We start from the raw sequence: 20,655 nt of genomic DNA, 5'->3' as shown, positions 1-20,655 counted from the left end.
ATCCAAAGCATCTTGAATGGAATGACTTAAAAAGGCAAATGACAACCACAATTTGAAATCTTACAATTAAACTTCTGGCCACACAAATTGTATTAGGCTACCCAGCTCTGAAATAATTGCTGAAGCTGTATTTGCCTGTAAAATTTGAAACAGGCCCAAAGTCCTAGCCTCTTCCTTGTCAAAACTTCACATAGCATTAAAATAATAATTACACGTGACCAATGTTGTTATTATTCGCAATTAATCTTGCCGTTTTCAGTAACACGTGGCCAGACAAGTATTTGTTGCTATCTTTTAGGGGTTAAACCTCGATTAGTAAAAATCCCATTGGACAAGTAAACAAACGCACCCGCTATGAGGCACAGCGCTATGGAAAGAAATTGATTTTCTAGTTTTAACTGAATTAATAATTCAAAAAACATTAATAAGGTGGAAAGTAAATATTTTAAATTCTTTATTTTCCCTTTAAGTAAAATTCTAGTTAATTGACTTCTCACTGTCTTGAAAAGGGTTTAGGTTAGGAAAATGAAACTTTCAGGGATGGGTCTACAGGCTAAAGTACGTCCTGGGAAGATATTTTGAAGCACCCACCTCTACTTCTTCTCCCTCTAGACGGCCCTGAAATTTGCCTACATGACAGGTCTATACCTATTGAAGTTTTGAAAAAAACATTTACCTTAATTTTCAGTTACTAGTTGCTTTTTCTCTGTCTTTAGTTCTGAAAATGTAATTCCTGTTATTTGAGTATAATTTTGATCCATAGCAATTTTTTAAAAAATTTTGGAAATGTATTTGCATATCTTTAAAACCTTATAAATTGGGATTGAGCAAAGTTATGAAGCTGAAAACAATTTTGTTGTACTTGTTGTTGTCAATAATATCCTTTGCACATCACAACATGGTTTCAGATCTGGTAGATCTGTGGACACTAACCTTATCCAAACATATGAATTAGTGACTACACTGCTTGATGAGGGTTTTCCTGTTGACATGACTCTTCTTGATCTGTCCAAAGCATTCGACAAAGTTTGTCATGAATTCCTCATAATCAAATTGAGGGCTGTAGGTGTCAACAAAGGTGTTGTACAGTGGATTATGGGCTTCCTTTCTGAAAGATCACAGAGTGTCAGAGTTTTTGATTTGCAAGGAACTCCTCATTTCTCTTCTCCCACAACTGTATTAAGTGGCGTGCCCCAGGGCACTATTCTTGGACCAACACTTTTCAACTTCTATATTAATAAATTACCCACCCTTCTTTCAAATCTTATTACCCTTTACGCTGATGACTCAAAACTAGTTGGAAAAGTGGCTACTCCCTCTGACCAGCAATCAATTCAAACAGATCTTGATAGTCTAGTAAGATGGGCTAACATGTGGCTTCTGACTTTCAATGTTGACAAATGCCATGTAATTCATTTTGGCAAAAATAACAAGCATCATAAGTATTTCCTTCAAGACAACTTCCTTTCTGCTGTTTCTGATGAAAGAGATCTTGGGGTTATTGTAGATCACCAATTAAAGTTTAGCAGCCATGCTAAGTCTGTTTCATCTTCTTCAAATAAAACCCTCGGTATCATAAAAAGAACCATCTCCAGCCGACACCCTAGAATTCTTATGAAGTTATATAAGGCGCTTGTACGTCCATGCCTGGAGGTTGGAATGTCATTGGCAGCCCCTTTCTTCAAAAAAGATAGGACGTTGCTTGAGGATGTCCAGCATCATGCCACTAAGATGGTTACCAACATGAATAAATTTCCATACAAAGAAAGACTACATCGTTTGAAAAACGCTGACATACCAACAGAAAAGGGGTGACATTATTTTAACCAAAAAATCCTCTCTAAAATACCCTTCCCAGTCTCCTTGCACAGCCCTTGCATTCTGGTACTAGAGGATATTCTTTGAAGCTCTCCATGCAGTGTTCCATGAGTAGAAATAGAAGCCACTTCTTCAGCCAAAGAATCATCAATATGTGGAACCAGCTCTCTGAAGAAACAGTTTCTGCTACTTCAATTGACATGTTCAAGTCCCACCTTGATAGGGAATGGCTCTGCCAGGAGTTCCTTTACAATTGGGAAGCTGCAGAGTCCTCCACAAGAGTCTAATCTAACAGCCACAATCTACACCAAACAAATTCTTTTTTTTCTCATGGAGCATCACAAGGATGGATAATCCTTATATCGCTCCAAGCTGCGATTTAAGGTAATTTTTAAGGTAATTCAATTAAGCAGAAGATCTAGTTTTCAAGGTTTCACTTTTGCAACACACATATTTTTAAAGATCATCAAAGGTCAGGACCCTCTAGAGGGAGAAGGAGTAGAGGTAGGTAGGCTACTGCAAAATTCCTTCCTGGGACTTACTTTAGACTGTAGACCCATCTCTGAAAGTTTCATTTTCCTAACCTAAACCCTTTCCAAGATAGCAAGAAGTCACTAAACTAGAATTTTACCCTAGCCTATTGTATTTTGATGTAAACATCCTTTCAGTGTTTCAATTGTTTACCTAGGCCTATTAACAGAAAGCTGATTATAAAAATGTAAGTTTTATTGTTAGATAGTCTAGGCCCATTTATTCTATAAACTACATATGTTAAATATATCTTCTCTTTTTCAATTGCTTACCAAAACAGAAACCACATGTTTAATTTATGCTGATAAGTTATTGGTTAAAATTTCACCAAGAAGACAGATCAAAGGTGGACTCTTGTTACTACCCTTACATTGCATCACACTATAGATAAGCAAAATAGAGGTGGTCCAGTAGAAACTGCATTTGCAGTAGAAATGATTATTATATTTGTAAGGAACATGAAAAAAGGGCTGGTGGCAAGTTCACTTTATTTTTAAGTCAATTATATGAACTACAAAAAATTTACCCAGAATTGTATCCTGAAACTAAATTTAACATTCATTTGCATCAGAAATTAACTTTACTTTCACCCAAATAGGTTATATACCAAGGTTAGGTTAGGGGTTAAGTTTAAGGTTAGGGTTAAGTTTATTTCTTATGGAAGCAAATGTTAGATTTGGATTCAGGATAAAATTCTGACTATGGAGGTAAGTTTGTTTCTTACCTTACTGAATAGTCTGTTAATATAAACATTACTCCAGGTATTTTGATTTCAGAGCATTTGTTTTCTGAGGAAGAATTAGCAACAGTACTAAAATGATTGGTGATTGGTGTTATTTATAAGAATAACACTGCTGTAGCTAAGGTAGGAAATGAGGTTAGCAGCAGGTTTTGCATGAAATCAGGAGTCAAGCAGGGTTGTGGTCAATCCCCCTTTATATGGATTGTTCTGATGGATTTTGTCATAAGGAGCACAGGAAAGGCAATGGGAGACCACACAATCACATAGGAAGGAAAAACTATCCTGGACTTAGATTATGCTGTTGATTGAAGCATCCTAGATGAAAATATGAGCAAAATGAATAAACTTTTAGAGGTTTTGCAAGTTCAGGGTGCTAGAATAGGTTTGAAAATCAATGTTAAGAAGACTAAGTCACTAAGACATAAGTGAAGATGAAAAGGTGATGTTGGGTAACAAAAAGATTGATCAGGTGGACAGCTTCACTTACCTTAGTTGTATTATTTGCAAAGACAGTGAGAGCAGTGATGATGTTAAAAGTAGAATAGCTAAGGATCAGGGTGTTTTTTTTTTCCTTTTAAAAAATAGTTTTGAAAATAGGAATATAATTCTGTTAACCAAGATTAGAATGTTAGAAAGTACGGTGATGACAGTGGTCAAATATGGCTCTGAAGCATGGGCACTCTTAAAAGTGGATAAAGATTTACTAGACATTTACCAGAGAAATTGCCTACCAATTTGTCTTTCGACTGACCATATTTCAAACAGTAGGTTGTATGAAAAATGTGGTTCAGTCCCATTTTCTAGGGCTATAATGAAAGAAAGGTTGAGATAGCAAGGGTATGTTCTGCAGATGAAGGATGACAGATTGCCAAAGATTGTCCTTTTCAGCCAACTGTCTAGGACTAAACAGAAAGCAGGTTGTCCTTGTCTGGGATGGGAAGATTCCATAAAGAAAGATTTAATGGAAATGGTAACTTCCTGAGAGGTTGTAAAGAGGGAGGCTTTGAATGGATTGGGATGGAGGAGGATTGTGCATAGCTGTGTTGGCTTCAGGCAGCTTGGTGTTGTGGTGAGTTTTTAGTAGAAGTAGTAGCATTCTGTGCTCTTTTTAATAAAGGTTTTATTTGAGCAGTTTGACCCCCCCCCCCCCAGGAGGAAGCACTAAACTAGGTATAGAATCCTGAAAACTACTATAATGAACTCTAAAATAGCCTACATGTTTTTATCATTTTTAAGGTCATTGCATTTTACCTCTCAGGTCCCCCCCTAATGGTCAAATAACCTATATAGACCTAACATAAATTACATATTTTCCATGGGTTACTCATATAGGCTATGACTCTTTTCATTAAGCAAATTTAATTGCAAACAAGTAACAAGGGCCTACAAATAATTGTTTTTTGTGCAAGTTCAATTTTAACCTAAGCTTACCCAAATACATTGCCCATATTATATATTTCCCATGTTTTAATTGATTCTCAAATTCCTCAGGGCTAAACAGGCCAAAAGTTTACCTTTTTTAACTACCAAGATGAGAAAGCTAATTTATATTAAACATCAAGCACAGGATTCTTATAGAAAAAAGAAAACTTCAGAAATTTGTCAAGTCTTCAAAACTGTTTGTATCCAGACAACCAGCCAAATGAAGCAGTTGAAGAGAAGGTTTGAGGAAAAATGGCTGAGGACATTAAGGATAATCTTAAATCTTTCTGGCATTATGTCTTTCAAAAATGTTGCAACAGATGTACAGTCCCTGATATCCTGCACAATGGTCAACCAATTGCTGATAATGAGCTGAAAGCTGAAATTTTCAGCCAACAATTCTTATCTGTTTCTTCCTCCAATTCCATTACTCTTTTTCTCCCACCTATATATGATGTATCACATAATATGCAACCTATTCTGAATACTGATACAATAGTTCTAAAGGAACTTATGTCCATTAAAACAAATAAATCTGCTGGTTCAGACTCTAGGCATCCTCATATTCTCCATAAATGTTGAACAGTCTTGTGTCAATCTCTCTCCCTGCCGTTCAAGCTATCATTAAATTTTTCTAGTCAACCTCTGGATAGGAAAACAGCCCACATAATTCCAATGTTTAAAAAGAGTAGAAAGGACCTTGCTAAAAATTACTGACCTATTAGCATGACATCAGTGGTTGTTATTACACATCTTGAAATAATCTCTTGCACAACTCACAGCCGTGCTTTCTGGCTTTCAGCTCATTCAAGGGGAACTAATACCCTTGAATTGTATGACAATATCACTAAGTTACTTGACAATGGGTTGCCTGCTGACATGATTCTGCTTGAGTTTTCTAAAGCTTTTGACAAAGTTTGTCACAAACCACTTGCAATTAAATTACGTGCAGTCAAGCTCAAAGATAAGTCCCTGCTCTGGATTGTTGATTTTCTTTATCTGCAATCTCAATGTGTTCAGTTATTTGATGACTCTGGTAACCATATTCTTTCTTCCTCTAAGCATTTTTTGGTTGATTCCTCATGGAAGTGTTTTGGGTCCTACACTATTTAATATCTTCATCAATTATGCTTCTTCCACTATCAGTCCTGCAAAGGTCATGCCTTTCTGCAAAACGAGATTTGACTGCTTGATCAATGGACTGAGGCTTGGTATCTTAAGTTTAATGCTGTCAATTGCCATGTCAATCACTTTGACAAAATGAACCCTGTCACTTGTATTTTTTGTCATGCCCCTCACTCTCCTTTGTAAACATGGAGTAAGATGTTGGAGTTGCTATTGATAATGAATTAAAATTCAGCACTCATGCTAAGAAGTCTGCTGCTTGTGCTAGTTCAACTATGGGGCTGATTAGTGTACTATTTCCACTTGTTCCCCTAAAGTCATCAGCCTTAGAGACTTGTGTCTCCAAAGCTCAAAGTTAGAATGGCTCTAGCCTCCCTTTACTTAAAAAAACACATAAAAGTGTTAGAAGATGTGAATAGACAAGCCACCAATGTTATATCTGGCATGTAAGAGCTCTCCTACTCCGCAAGATTAGCAAAGCTGAAACGCCTTAAACTTGTATACAAGAAGTGATGCCATTTTAGCATATAAGTTAATGGGGGCTAATATGATCCCAGCATGATTTTCCTTCTATTGATCCTAACTCAAGAACTAGAGGTCATCACCTGAAGTTGTTAAGTGGTCTATCCTATCTAGACTCTGCACTCAATTTTTTTTCTCAAGAATTATCAATAGTTGGAATAAATGCTCCAAAGAAACTGTTACTGCGGAATTAGTGGACATCTTCAAATGAAGGCTGGATGCTGAGTGATCCTCCAGGGAGTGTAATCTCAGTTGGGAAGCTATTGATCAGCATACTGTACCTAGTTACTAAAGAATTTTGAATACTGCCAGAATCATCAACTCTGGAGCTCTACAAGGAGAAATTATTAGACTTCAAGCTGAAATTAATGATAATTTAAGCTAACAGAGGTATATAAGCTGTATCTAAAACAAGAGAAAAGGTATCATTTTTGAGGGTCTATAAAGGCTTAAAATTTTATCTATGTCAAAAACAGGTATTATATTTGGAAAGAGCATAAAAAGGCATAAATTGTTATATATATTTATTTGTAGGCCCTTTATGTGAAGTACTTAATGTTTATTGTGACAAGATAAATAATAAAGAATATACAGCTTTGACTGTGTATTTGACCATTAAGGGAGAGGTATGGGGGTGATGTAAAGTGAATCATTTAATGCTCCCCCTCCTTTCTGATGGGGTTATTTATAGCCCTAAATCAGAGGCGCCATTTGGGACAAATCTTGGGGTGGGCATGAACTCCATCTGCCCCCCCCCCCCCCGATTCACTTTGTGTCGGGTTTTGGAAGTAGATCAATCGAATTTTCTAAGTAAAAACACATCTTCAGCACCCTTGTGTTGCTTGGAAATGTACTGTAACCAAATGTGGAACTCAGCCACACTGACTTCTAAGATTAATTATAACAACAAAGAATACAATCAACAAGGCTAAGTGATTAAACTGAAAGTGGAAAATACAACCAGACTACAGGCTGACATTCCTCAGCAAGAAACTTTCTTATTTAAGTAAACAATACGTCCGTGAAAGTAATCATCATTTCTATGCTGAGGGTTGTAACCAAAATCTCAGTTTTCCTTCAGCAGAAATCTTCCAGATGAAATATATTTACAAAAAGGAAAAACATAACAAGCTAAAAAAATATTACAACACTCAAGGTAACAAGGGGAACCGCCAGGGTTTCATCTGTGCAAAATTGTCAACAAGCTGGTTGTAGTCCAAATTTGTTACTAAATCCTTCTCTGCAAATATCAAAAGGAGGTGACTGAGACGATGATCTCCTGTTGTAGACTGCAGGTAGTTTTTCACTATTTCTAGGCTAGCAAGCAAACGCTCATTGTTTGCTGTTGTCACAGGAAGTGTGGCAGCAATACAAAGTACTTTAATTACTTCTGAGTAAGCCACTGGTAATACCTGAAGATGGTCGACAATGTCTAGAAAGTTTTCCGGCTTTTTCTCCTCATCAAGCAAGAAATGCTTGGCAATACCAGTTTGAGATTTAAGAAGAATGTCATTGATATCCACCTCGCCTAAAGAGCAGAGAAATGCTTGAGCAGCTCTGTGTCCATAAGCTTGGTTTAGCTTGGATCCAAGGGTTCAAGTGTACTCAGCACTGGCAAGTTATCTGTGAACCTTCTGTCAAATTTGGCTAGTATACAGTCAAAAATTTTGAAGTATTCTCACTTCATTTCATCCACCAAAGTAGTAGTCCAATTTCCAGATTCAATGAAATTCTTTCCTAGCGTCAAAGTTGTCACAAATTATTTCAGATGCTTGGTGATCTTTGGAGTTCTTCGAGGTTGTCCTTCCTGACCAACAGAGGAGGGTCAAGTTGCAGGCTCATTCACAGCAGGTACTTCAATTTCGAGTTCTATTGCAAACTCTTTAGCCTTCTTGAAAAGCGATATGAATGAAGCATCTGAAAGTAGGTCGGTGAGTTTGCTTCTTGTGACCTGAATCAGGGTGCGCGATTGGGAAATAACCAAGTTGACGGCTTGGAGCTGCTGAGACAGCTAGTTCATCACTCACATAATTGCTTCCATGTAGTGCAATTGGAAGATAACAAGGAATGATTACATCTTCTTCTGGAGGCCAGATGCCTCTGCCCATGCTTTGCCGTCAGCTCCCTCGCTTACAGTAGACAGTACAGCTAAAATGCATTCATATCAGAGTCTAACCTTTGATATAGATCAATACCAGTAAGACCATTGTGTGGCAGCACTTCTTTCCAGCTCCAGAACTTGCAGTTTTTCAGCTTTCTGGACCTCAACAAACAACTGATGCCGAGTGTTGCTGTTGGAAATGAATGTGTATAGAGTCTGGACCAGTGAGAAAAAAGTACCAACAGTGCTGACAGATTCAACACAGCTTGCAATGACCAAATTTAGCTTGTGTGCATGGCAATGAATGTAGAATGCCTGTGGCAATTTCACTCTCAAACGAGCTTGAACAATGGAGAATGGGCCACTCATTACACTTGCTCCATCGTAGCACTGTGCAATGCTGTAGTTCCAATCAAGTCCAATTCTTGTCAGTGTGTCATGAATGAAATTTGCTAGACTTTCAGCATCTAGGCTCTTCATGTGATAGCATACAATTGGTCTTTCTTTTACTTTTCCTTTGTTGAATTACCTAAGAAATGGCAAGCTGCTCTTTCTTTGAGCTATCCTTTCTTTCATCAACCAGAACACCAAAGTATTTGGCGCTTTTTAATTCTTGCACTATCATGTGCTAAAGCCTGGGACCAATCACCAAAATAAGATCATTCTGGTATTCATGGGATGTGTAGTGACCGTACCCTCTCTGTAGCTTGTTGAAGAGCGTAGGAGAGTACTCTGTGAGAAGATTGCACGTCTCGACGAAATTTCCCTTGTTTATCAAGGATTCTGTTTTGTCGTGCCCCCTAAAGGCAGTGCAGAGTCACCCCAATAGAGCTGTTACTTTTAATAAGGTTTTTACGTGCTCTCTGTTCTCCTTGATTTCATTGTCTCTGTCTGTCATTAAAACACACACAATTGGTTGCATCATCTTAGTTTGTATGGCTTTGAACTTCTTCCATGAAACTGAACTGTCTTTGTGGCAGTCACTTCTAGTATGCTGTTCAAAGATGTTAGAGATGTCTTTCCATTTTATCACGCCAACGTCTATGAAAGGTCTAGACCCGTACCTCTGCCCGGGAAGAGTAGATATGCTGCTAAAGTGTCTGCAGAAGAAGCATTAAACAGAATCATCCTGCACAGAGTACTCCAGCCATGGGTGCTTCCCATAATATGAAGCATTGAATGATGGTTTTGGCTTGCTGTCACTTGTGCAGGGTATTGTACTAGTTTTGGTTGGGATGGTAGATTGAGAGAGGACAAAGAAATGTCCGTAGGGTTCCTGGACCGGCAATACTCTTTATCTTGAGGCGTATGTTGCTGAAACTGAGGCTCCAACAGACCTTCAACAGTCGCAGTGGTTCCTCTGGGTGTCTCGTTTCCTGTTTACTCGATCTGAGGGACTGTTACTCGCTGAACCGGTTTGCATGGTGATGGTTTCTGTTTATTTATCCATCAACTCAGAGACAACTGATTTTCTGCCTCTTTCTTTTTCTTCAATGCTGCCAATTTCCGCTTTTGAGCTCCTGACTAACTCATGATAACAAACAAATATGATATTGAATCAACAAGATCACTAACAATTCTGTCACTCCAATCCCAATCCTTAGGATGACTTTATACTAACTAATGCTAATGTCTGTTAATACCTTAGGTTAATAGGCTTAATGGTGTAAAGTCTTCTACTTCTCTCTGTAAAGTGTGACTTTCTCTGTGATGTTCTTTAGAGTCTTATGGTAGCGTTGGCCTACAATCTGGGGTTTGACTGGTAGAGGATGTCAAGTGTCTCTAACTTTCATAAGGTTTATGTGTCGAGTATAAAAATGTTTATTTACACATATGATACAGTAAATGTACATAAGACGAGGACAGAACCAGAATAAGAACTGACTTGAGTAATCTAAAACAGTGGCTTATATTCAATAAAACAAGGAAATAAACATTGAAACATTTGCCAGGAACTGACTTATTTTAATCTGTCAACTTAGAGGAATTACTGCAAATATTCAGAATTTATAATATTAATATAATCATCTAGGGAATGGGCATTTGATAGAACTGAGAATTTAATTATATATCTAACTTACTTTCAAAGTTTACAATGGTTAATAGCAAATAGTGTCATTATTACGGCTGAGAAAGGGTCCATTGTGGTGGAAGCTTGGGCCCCCTGGAAAATCTGGGGTGGGCATTTGCGCATCCCTGACCCCCCCCCCCCCCCCCAATGGCGCATCTTCCCTCAATAATGTAAGCTATTTCTTCATTACAATCAATGTAATCATATGTTAAAGTTTTGGTTAATGGTTAGGGTTTATGCTATTGAAAAGGCAACATGCTAAGAAAACAATTTAACTTCATAGCTTACAGAATAATTGTTGCTAACACATTCTGACTACAGTTTCATTATACTTTACCCCTCCCCCTCCTAAATTCTAATATATAGACTAGCTCAAATGATAGATTTCCTATTTAGATTCTTTCAACATGTCTCTTGTTTCAACCTGTAAATTAAATCAGCTGTAATGGAACAAGAACCAGAAAAACAAGAGTGATTGGAAGCAGAATACATGAGAAATATGTAACTTAGGTTATATATTTTCACATTAATGGGGGGGGGGGTAAAGCATAGTGGAGCTGCAGTCAAAGTGTGTTTAGCTAGAATTATTTTGCATATTGTGAAGTAAAAATGGTTTTCTTGACATGTTTCCTTCTCAATGGGCTCTACTCTGGATCTCTATTGCTATAATGTGTTTATTAAACTGGCTTTCTTCTCAGTCTACAAGCTATCTCTGTGCATGATTGAGTGCATGATTTACCAAGTAGTCTATTATTTAAAATTAGGCTATTTCTAAAAGTGCACAATAATGGAAGGAAACATGATAATCTGATTATTAAAACCATTCTACATATTATAAATCAAAAATTCATCATTATCTTCTAGTCTTTAGGTATTGTTGAGCTTTATATAAGACAATTGTGTGTGTGTGTGTGTGTGGATGGGTGCATTTGTGAGCAAATTGATTACCATATTTGGAAAGAGTATTAAAAAGAACCAAGTAGTGTATTCCTCATGTTCCTTTGTCAGTTATAGAGTTTGTATATAATGACCAATGTATTATACATTATGGAGCTCTTCAAACAGTGGAAATAAAACCAAACACATAAATTGTTTGTTTTTTATATTATCTTGTATTTCACTTATTATTTATTTTGAAATATGAGCAGTAAATTTTAGCCTGTTTTCTTTTACAAATTTGCCAATAGATGTTGCTTGAGCTTTTGACTCTTTCATTTTTTTTTTAAGTTTTAGTTGAAGTGTATAAAAGAGGGGTAAATTATTGTATAGTAAAATGCCTTCTGTATATATATATACCATCACCTTAAGGCGAAGTTAAAGGGGGAATCGTCCCTTTTTGAAATTTTGAAAGGAGTCTGTCAAGGTGACCTTACCCCACTGTCTTTATTTAATAACTCTGATTTACATGCCCAGAATTCTGTTAATTTTAGTTGTATTTACCATGGATTTGATTTGTCATTAACAACATTTGCAGATGACGTTTTAAATTTAAGCTGTGTTTTTAGTGGATGTGAAAACGCGTTGCATCAGCTTTACAGTGAATATAAAGACATTGAGCTTTCTATCAATGTAGAAAAAAACTGCTGTTGTAGCTTTCAATTTTAAAGAGACAAATGACCTTACTTTTTTATCTTTAGATAATGTTCAAGTCCCCTTTTCTCAAAATTTATTTTACCCTAGAATGCCAATTGAAAAAATATGAAAGAAACTGTGAAAATATCACTTGAAAATTTGAAGAAAAAACTGAGAACTGCTTATGCTTCAATTTTATCTAATATTAAACCCATAGATAAATTAAATTTTGTAAAAATTTGTAATAGCCTGGTTGTACCTCATCTCCCTTTCTCTTTGTCCAGTTTGGCAATTTTTTAGTGAACCTCAGAAACTATCTGTTTGTGGAGTATATTTTTGTTGTGCTAAATTCCTTCTCAATTACCCTCCTTCGACTAGAAATAGTTACCTAATGAATAGATTCTGCCTAATTTCACCTATTTGTGTTATTGATAAAGGCTACATGATTTTCATTCTTCTATGTTGATAGTATCTAATCCTTGGTCTGCATTATTTATTTGATTGTCTCTTGGTGTTGATTTGATTTGTATTTATTTATAGCTTTTTTTTATTACTCCTTCTTAGGGTGTTTGCCCTCTTTTTGTAAAAGATGGGTTATAAATAAATTGGATTGAATTGCATAATAAACTGAATAATTTGGTAAATTTGTCAACTATATTGTCTGCTCTCTTCCATTCCCATGTGGCTAGGAATGTATTGCAATTACATTTATCCTTCAATTTTTGTGAGGATTTAGGGCATAGGTCTAAGTCTGTAGAGTAAATACTAGCTGGAATTAAAGAAAGAGTGCTGATAATGAGTATGGAAGAATAAATATTTTTGTATTGCATAAGCATTGTGTAGGATGTTCTGTAAAACTATGTTTATGGTCTGAGCTTCAATGGATAGTATGTAACTGCAATCAGAACTTCAAAAAGTGGTTCTTTTTGAAGAAAGAGTGCTGATAATGAGTATGGAAGAATAAATATTTTTGTATTGCAGAAGCATAGTGTAGGATGTTCTGCAAAACTATGTTTATGGTCTGAGCTTCAATGGATAGTATGTAATTGCAATCAGAACTTCAAAAAGTGGTTCTTTTTGAAGAAAGAGTGCTGATAATGAGTATGGAAGAATAAATATTTTTGTATTGCAGAAGCATTGTGTAGGATGTTCTGCAAAACTATGTTTATGGTCTGAGCTTCAATGGATAGTATGTAATTGCAATCAGAACTTCAAAAAGTGGTTCTTTTTGAAGAAAGAGTGCTGATAATGAGTATGGAAGAATAAATATTTTTGTATTGCATAAGCATTGTGTAGGATGTTCTGCAAAACTATGTTTATGGTCTGAGCTTCAATGGATAGTATGTAACTGCAATCAGAAATTCAAAAAGTGGTTCTCAAAACTGGTTTATCTTCTTGTTATATATCCCCTGTGTAAACTTTCGGTCTTTTGCTGCTTGTATTAGAGAGTCTTTAATTCCTAGATGGTTAAGTAATGCAAAGAAGAAGAAAAAAATGCATTAGAAATCACTGAAAAAACCTACCTTCATCTCATAATGCACTACAAGTAAAAGGTTTTTCTTGCAATCCAGAAGGAGTAAAATGGTTGAGACTGAGAATAATGAACAAGATAGTCATGACATAGAAAGTCATCATTGAATAGTTGTGAAATCTGTTAACTTACCAAAACATTATTTGAAATTATATTTAAAAGTGTGGGACAATGGGAGGAATCATGAGAGTCATCACCATACATCAACATCATGATTTTCAATTTTTGAAAATTTATTTTTTTGAGCTAGAAATGAAATATTTTTCTTACTTTTAAACATTCAGAGATAGCATCTTCAAAGTTACTTTGTTTTATTCCTTTTCGTTGTTTTGGCTGTTCTTTTTGAAGATTGTTCATGTGCTTTTAAAGATTTTGAAGATCGGTATTTTTAAAATTGGCAATAACTCTGTATAAGATGCATCTACCATTTTAATGCCCTGTATTATGTTTCTTTTTTTAGGGGGTGACTGCAGCTATTATTTTTTCAATCAGACAGAAGATTATATCAAAGCCTTATCCATGAAGCTTTTGTTTATAATAATATCAGTTTTTGCTTCTACAGGTAAGTAATAGTTTTTCATATTTAAACAGTAGTTAGATTGCTTTAGACTTGATATTTTAGATGTTTGACTTGTGCTTTAACAATTATAATACTGACTGACAAGTCGTACTGTTTGAAGTGGTAATAGCAAAAGTTGTACTGAGTAAAAAATACACAAAAACAAACATAATAATGAACTGTGAGATAATGATAGCATGTAAACAGATTGTTGGACCTGAGTTACCAGCAGATCTACACCCACTCCTCCTTCACTCCAATCTATTCAAATCCCTCTTTACACCCTCCCAAGAAGCTCCCATTTTCTCTAAACATTTCCTTACTACATTCTCCCACCCTATTCAAAGACAATGTGTTTTATGTTTGACCCTAGATGGTTGGCTGACAGTGATTTATTTGATACTGCTGATGAAACTCACTACTTCTATCAGCTCCAGGAGGACGTCACTTTCTCTCTTTTTCTGGGATTCTCTTCTGTGATAAATTCTCAAACCTTGTATAACCTAAGAACATAACCATTGCTGCAAGATTATTCATCAAAAATTCGTTTTTTTTTCTAGCTTTGGAAGTTTTGCTGTTTTTAGTGGTGTAACACAGATTTTTTTTTATTTCTTTTTTTTTGATTTTATGCGTTACTGAAAAGTCTACATTGCAGACCTTTTGTTACCTCCCTCATCTTGCTACAGTTGGTAGCCTTATGGAATGCCTTTACCTTTTTTCACAGTTTTCCAGCAATTGTACAAGCCCATTATAGTATGCATATAGAAGTTTATATCTATTAGTAATTTTACTGAATATTTATGTGATTATGTATAACTTATCCCTCATATATATATATATATATATATATATATATATATATATATATATATATATATATATATATATATATATATATATATATATATTATATATCATTATAGGACAGGGGCTGGTTGGTCTCCAATCACTCTTGACTTTAAAAAGAGGACCAGAACTCTCAATTTCTGATCAAATTAGCATCCTCCAAAGCTTCTGTGACCACAAAGGGAGGTTGGGGATGAGGAGAGGGCAGCTTACACATATACAGAATAAGTTCTGCTTCTTTTGGGGTTTAACGTTACTCTGTACTTTCATAATAACAGCATAGACCAGAAATGTTCCAGAAATCATGAAGTATTTCTACCTCCTCCACCTTAGAACTATTTCAGATTTGTCTGAAGGCTCAATGAGAGTTAGAATTTTTTTAATTAAAATGCACCATTTGATGTATCCCTTTCTCTAATGTAAAATAGTCCCTCTCTCTAACTGTAAAATAATCAGAGAACCCTACTTTAGAGGTTTGTATCTTTCATCTGCAGAAACTTGGAATTTTCTGTTTTTTTGCCAATAAGACTACAGATGGGTTTGTATATTTTTTTTCCAGGGATGATTATATTGAACCAAAGATGTTAGAAGATCAGAAGAGGGCTTTTCGAACAAAAATCAAAGTGCTGTTTTAAGTAACTAAACAGATTGGAGGGTAACTTATAAATAAATGAAAAATAAAATCAAATAGACAAGAAAAAACGAGGGCAGTGTCAGCCAGTGGAAAAATCTAAACTGAAAATAAGCAGGTATTTTGACAAGGACCTCCGCCAAGTCGTTTTCAGTGCTCAGAAAAAATTAAAAACGAAGACAAAAACAAAATCTAACTTTTTGAAGTAAACTTCATGAAAAGTGAGCTTTTTGTGAATTTCACTTATCGTTTGCTTTCAGTGTAGTGTTAGATGGATTTTGGTTTAATATATGAGGAAATGAGGGGTCTACAGCTTACCCATATCTAGAGAAATCTCTGTTCACTTTAAGGTCTTTCCTTTGTTATTCAATTTATGCAGCTAATAGTTTAATCTATGTTTGTTTTGTTTGTTTATTGTATGTAAATTATACATTTTACAATAATTTTAGTACAAAATGCACTCCGTTGCTTAGAAGTGTATGGTCTTGGAAGCTGAGGAGAGAAATTCTTCTTATCTTCTGAAATTACTATTGTTTAGGAGCTCTGAGATGGTAAAAAGCAAGTTTTATGGGCAATTTTTTCAACGTCTCTTTGTAACAAAAAGAAAAAAAAATACTTGCTGAGATGTAACCTCTTTTGAATTAGAATGAACTTGGTGGACTGTGAATAAAATGTTTAGAGCTATGGCTAATTGGAGTAAAGCCAAGACAGATGGTAGGCAAAATTGGCATAAGCTTTATTCAGGATTGTATAAAAATAGTGTTATTTCAATTGTTTGTAGATAGTCTATCATCCATCCTAGGGTAAAACTCAGGTTGATAGGCATGGAGCAAGGACCATGATAGGCATGGGCTATTTTATGACCAACCGTATTGGTTATAACTAAATTGTTATGCCTACAAAATTGCAAAAGTCTGTAGCCATTACTGTTTTCTTTTCCTGCACCAAATTTACCTAGGCTGCCATCTATCTCTACCTCTACCGACCTGGGCGTTAAAATATCCTAGTAAAAACACCCTATTTCTACCTGGGACCCTGTCTATTTTCTCCTGTAACTGTAAGTAAGATTCATCCGAGTCTCTAGTATCTCTGTCAGTCCGTTCAACAGGGGGATATGCTGCTATGACTGGTATCCTGAATTTTTGTGTCTTAAAATAAGCAATTAGTATTCTATTACTAATAGCTTCTCAGCCTAAACAAGACTTAGCAGCTTCCTTGTTTATTATGAGCCCTACTCCCTGTCTATGTACCCCATCCTTCCTGCCTGAGTAAACAAATTCTATATCACCTAATTTCGTGCTTCTTACCCTTGGGATATGAGTTTCTGAAACTCCAAATAAGTCCAGTTCGAATCGTCTGAATTTGTCAGTCAAAATTTTGATACGATAGTCATTTTTTAACGTCATAACATTTCAATTTCCAATTTTGATATTTTTTAATTCATTGAAATTATTTTGACCTCAGGAAAAGTAATGATTCCGGACTCCACTGCTGGACGGGGAGCAGCATATCTTCTTAAGTTTTCACCGAAGTGCTTAAGCCAGCCTAGAACCGGATAGCAAGAAGTCCCTAGGACCTCCAGTATGAATGAAGGCTTTGTGCAATCTTGGGCCCATCTTGGTCACAATATGGTTTTCGCCCCTTGGCGATGCTCTTCTATCAACAAGAGTCGAAATCCTGCACAGACAGTTTCAAGCCTATTACCTCCGACTCATTATATATGTATGACTAAAAATATTAAGCTACTACGAGGAGGCAACCCATTTAGATAAATTATCTAGGAAGAGGTCTTTCAGCCCGAAAAAGCCTGTCAAAACAGAACAAGCTCAGAAGAATTATCCATTAATCCAAATCCTGTGAGAATGCTGTGTCGCTTTCTAGACTTAATTTCCTCGAGTGGCGCCACTCCTCAAGAGGGAATAGAGTTGACCGCAAGGTCCTCAGTCTTGCAGGTACCCCGAAAGGGTCGTGGCAGCCCTTTTCAGAGGCCGTTTTCCATAGATCTGGATCTTACGCCCTGTCGCAGTTGTCCTCCTTTAGAGGATCCTCCCACGAAGGTGCTCTGCATCGTCATGTAATTTAGCTCATTACTGGGAGAAGGTTTGTAACTAATGGGACGTGTGGGCACGCCTCATGGCCCTGTTGAGTGTACACTTGAAGGGTCTTCTTCTTCCTCCATCTGTATTAATGGACCCAGGTGAAGGTTGCCACAGTCTCTATTATGGCCCCCCATGGACAAGGTCCGCCATTGGTCCGTACTTTATGTCTGTAGGGCAATCCCCTATCGCTACCTGAGAGCAAGCTGAGTGGTCTGGGACAGGCCGCTAAAGAGCAGTAGACTCATAAAGCTTTTTTCTGGCATTTTGACCCAACTCGGACCTAAATTGATGTTTTGTAGCATTCATTGGCAGAGAACTCAATTTTACTTAAAAATGAGGTTAAAATTTTGTTTCGTTTTTTCAAACAAGTCAACTCCCCATATTCCATGTCCACTGGTTCGGTAATAAAAAAAAAAATCTAGGAAAATAAGACGACACGTCAGCACTACCTTTGCAAAACTGTGCTTTTCCTTGTTGTTCGAAGACCGAAACTGTAAACCGCAAGTTGAGAATTTTCAACGATGGCGGTTTTAATAGAGCTCTTTTTATTGAAATTGGACAGCATCTTCATATATTTCAGGTTATTTTTGCAATTACTATTCCGTATATATATATATATATATATATATATATATATATATATATATATATATATATATATATATATATATATATATACAAGCCCCCCCGCGCGCGTAAGTCGTTACGCGCCATATTAGTTACGCGCCATTGTAGTTGTGTCCCTATGTCCCACCTGTGAATATAGATACATATATATATATGTTTTTAACTACGTAAAACTTGCGAATATACAACATTCTTTGCTGTCCCATTGCCTGTGCATATAAATAGATTGTTTACCGACCCTTGAAAATGCAACATATAATGGTCCATGGGAAAACAATCCGTATTCAGATCTATACCTCATGATTCTAATGATTGCCCTTGAGCTTTGTTGATGGTGATTGCTAATCTACCATTCCCTGTGTCGCCATCGTCATTTATATATCCCCTTGTGCCCCCCGGCATCCCCTTTGTAGTTTTGTCCCTGTGTCCCGGTCGTCATTTGTGTCCCGGTGTCCCAGTCTGTGATTTCTCTTTGAGTGTCCCTGGCGTCATTTATATTCCATGTGTCCCGGTGTCTCGGTCGTCATTTATATCCCCCTGTGCCCCCCGGCGTCCCCGTTGTAGTAGTGTCCCTGTGTCCCGGTCGTCATTTATATTCCCTGTGTCCCGGTCGTCATTTGTATCCCGGTGTCCCGGTCTGTATATACATTCGTTTTTTAGTTTTGTTTTTCTCCTTTATTTTTTTCCTTTTTTCTTTTTTTTCTTTTTTAGTTTATTTAGATTTTTAGATTTTTTAGTTTTTTTATTAGTTTTTCTTTTTTTTTTCTTTTTAGTTTTTTGTAGTTTTTACCTTTTTTTTAGTTTTTTTAGTTTTTTTTTACTTATATCCTGGTCGTCATTTATACTCCCTGTGTCCCGGTCGTCATTTGTGTCCCGGTGCTTTGTTGATTGCTAATCGAACATTCCTTTTGTCCCGGTCGCTTTCTCTTTGAGTGTCGTCATTCATATTCCCTATGTGCCGGTGTCCCGGTCGTCATTTGTGTCCCGATGTCCCGGTCTGTAATTTCGTCAGTTGAAAACTTATGATGAAATAAATTTTTGATTTTTTCCCTTTTTTTGTTTTTAGTTTTTTTTTATTGGTTTTTACCTTTTTTTAGGTTTTTTAGTTTTTTTCTTTTTTCTTTTTAGTTTTTTTTTGAAGTTTTTATCTTTTTAGTTTTTTTATTTTTATTTATATTTTTTTAGTTTTCTTTTTCTCCTTTATTTTTCAGTTTTTTCCTTTTTTTAGTTTTTTTTCTTTTTTAGTTCTTTTAGTTTTTACCTTTTTTAGTTTTTTTTTTAGTTTTTTTAGTTTTTTAGCTTTTTTTATTTTTTTTTATTAGTTTTTAGTTTATTTTATGGTTTTTTCCTTTTTTTAGTTTTTTTTTTAGTTTTTTATCTTTTTTTAGTTTTTTTTTAGTTTTTAAGCTTTTTTAGATTTTTTTATTTTGTTTTCTTTTTTTTTGTAGTTTTTACCTTCTTTAGATTTTTGCTTCTTTTATATTAATGCTAAAGCCAAAGTTCGAACCTGGAACCTCTTGAACCTAGAACCTGGAACATAACGCCTTATCAACTCAGCTACATCGGCTTGAATACATTCGTTTTTGAATTGGTATATGATGAAATAATTCAGACGTCATATTATATGATGAAAAAAATTTTTAGTTTTTTTTCCTTTTTTTCTTTTTTGTTTTTTTATTGGTTTTTACCTTTTTTTTTTAGCTTTTTTAGTTTTTTTTCGTTTTTTCTTTTTAGTTTTTTTGTAGTTTTTATCTTTTTTATTTTTTTGTATTTTTATTCATATTTTTTTAGTTTTCTTTTTCTCTTTTATTTTTCAGTCTTTTCCTTTTTTTAGTTTTTTTCTTTTTTAGTTTTTAGTTTATTTTTAGTTTTTTACCTTTTTTTAGTTTTTTTAGTTTTTTAGATTTTTTAGTTTTTTTATTAGTTTTTAGTTTTTTTTGTAGTTTTTGCCTTTTTTTAGTTTTTTCAGTTTTTTTTAGTTTTTAGTTTTTTACCTTTTTTAGTTTTTTTTAGTTTTTTAGCTTTTTTAGTTTTTTTTTCTTTTTAGTTTTTTTTGTAGTTTTTACCTTTTTTAGTTTTTTTTCTTATTTTGTATTAGTGTGAAATAATTCAGACGTCATATGCGGACAAACCCGACGTCACCTGATCCACAGATCCACACACAGACAACTTATTTTTATATATATAGATAGATATATATATGTTACCTTGTTGTCTATGTTATCCACAATTCCTTTTTCTCTGCTTGGATTCAATTAGCTTTGCGAGTCAGCTTTTTCAGTCATGTGCAAGCCCTAGTGGTAAAAGTTATGGTTAGGCTAAATTATGTTAGTTTAAAATTGGTAATATATCACAACTGCGTTAAAAACCTAAGCTAGCCTAACCTGTCATCATCAAACCTTGCATTAAATTGAAAAAGTTGACTAGCTACACCGACTAAATCCAAGGAGAAAAACAA

At 35.3% G+C, this 20,655-nt stretch overlaps 1 protein-coding gene across 2 annotated transcripts in view; it reads left to right on the top strand.

Annotated features, from left to right (window-relative positions):
- Positions 1–336: 336 nt before the first annotated feature.
- LOC136041240 (uncharacterized) overlaps positions 337–20,655 on the top strand; it is a 32,373-nt gene continuing 12,054 nt past the window's right edge. Inside the window, exons 1-2 of one of the 2 annotated variants that reach the window (XM_065725842.1) lie at positions 337–429; positions 13,896–13,997. In XM_065725842.1, coding sequence (XP_065581914.1) covers positions 13,955–13,997 — 43 coding nt within the window. In that variant the 5' untranslated portion in view covers positions 337–429; positions 13,896–13,954. Of the gene's footprint in view, positions 437–13,895; positions 13,998–20,655 lie in introns of both variants that reach the window. The other variant, XM_065725841.1, reaches the window with a different exon arrangement.

This window comes from Artemia franciscana, unplaced genomic scaffold (assembly GCF_032884065.1).
Source record: "Artemia franciscana unplaced genomic scaffold, ASM3288406v1 PGA_scaffold_1180, whole genome shotgun sequence".
NCBI lineage: Eukaryota > Metazoa > Arthropoda > Branchiopoda > Anostraca > Artemiidae > Artemia > Artemia franciscana.
Note: the sequence above shows the minus strand (reverse complement) of the source record. Positions and strands in the feature narration are given on the sequence as shown.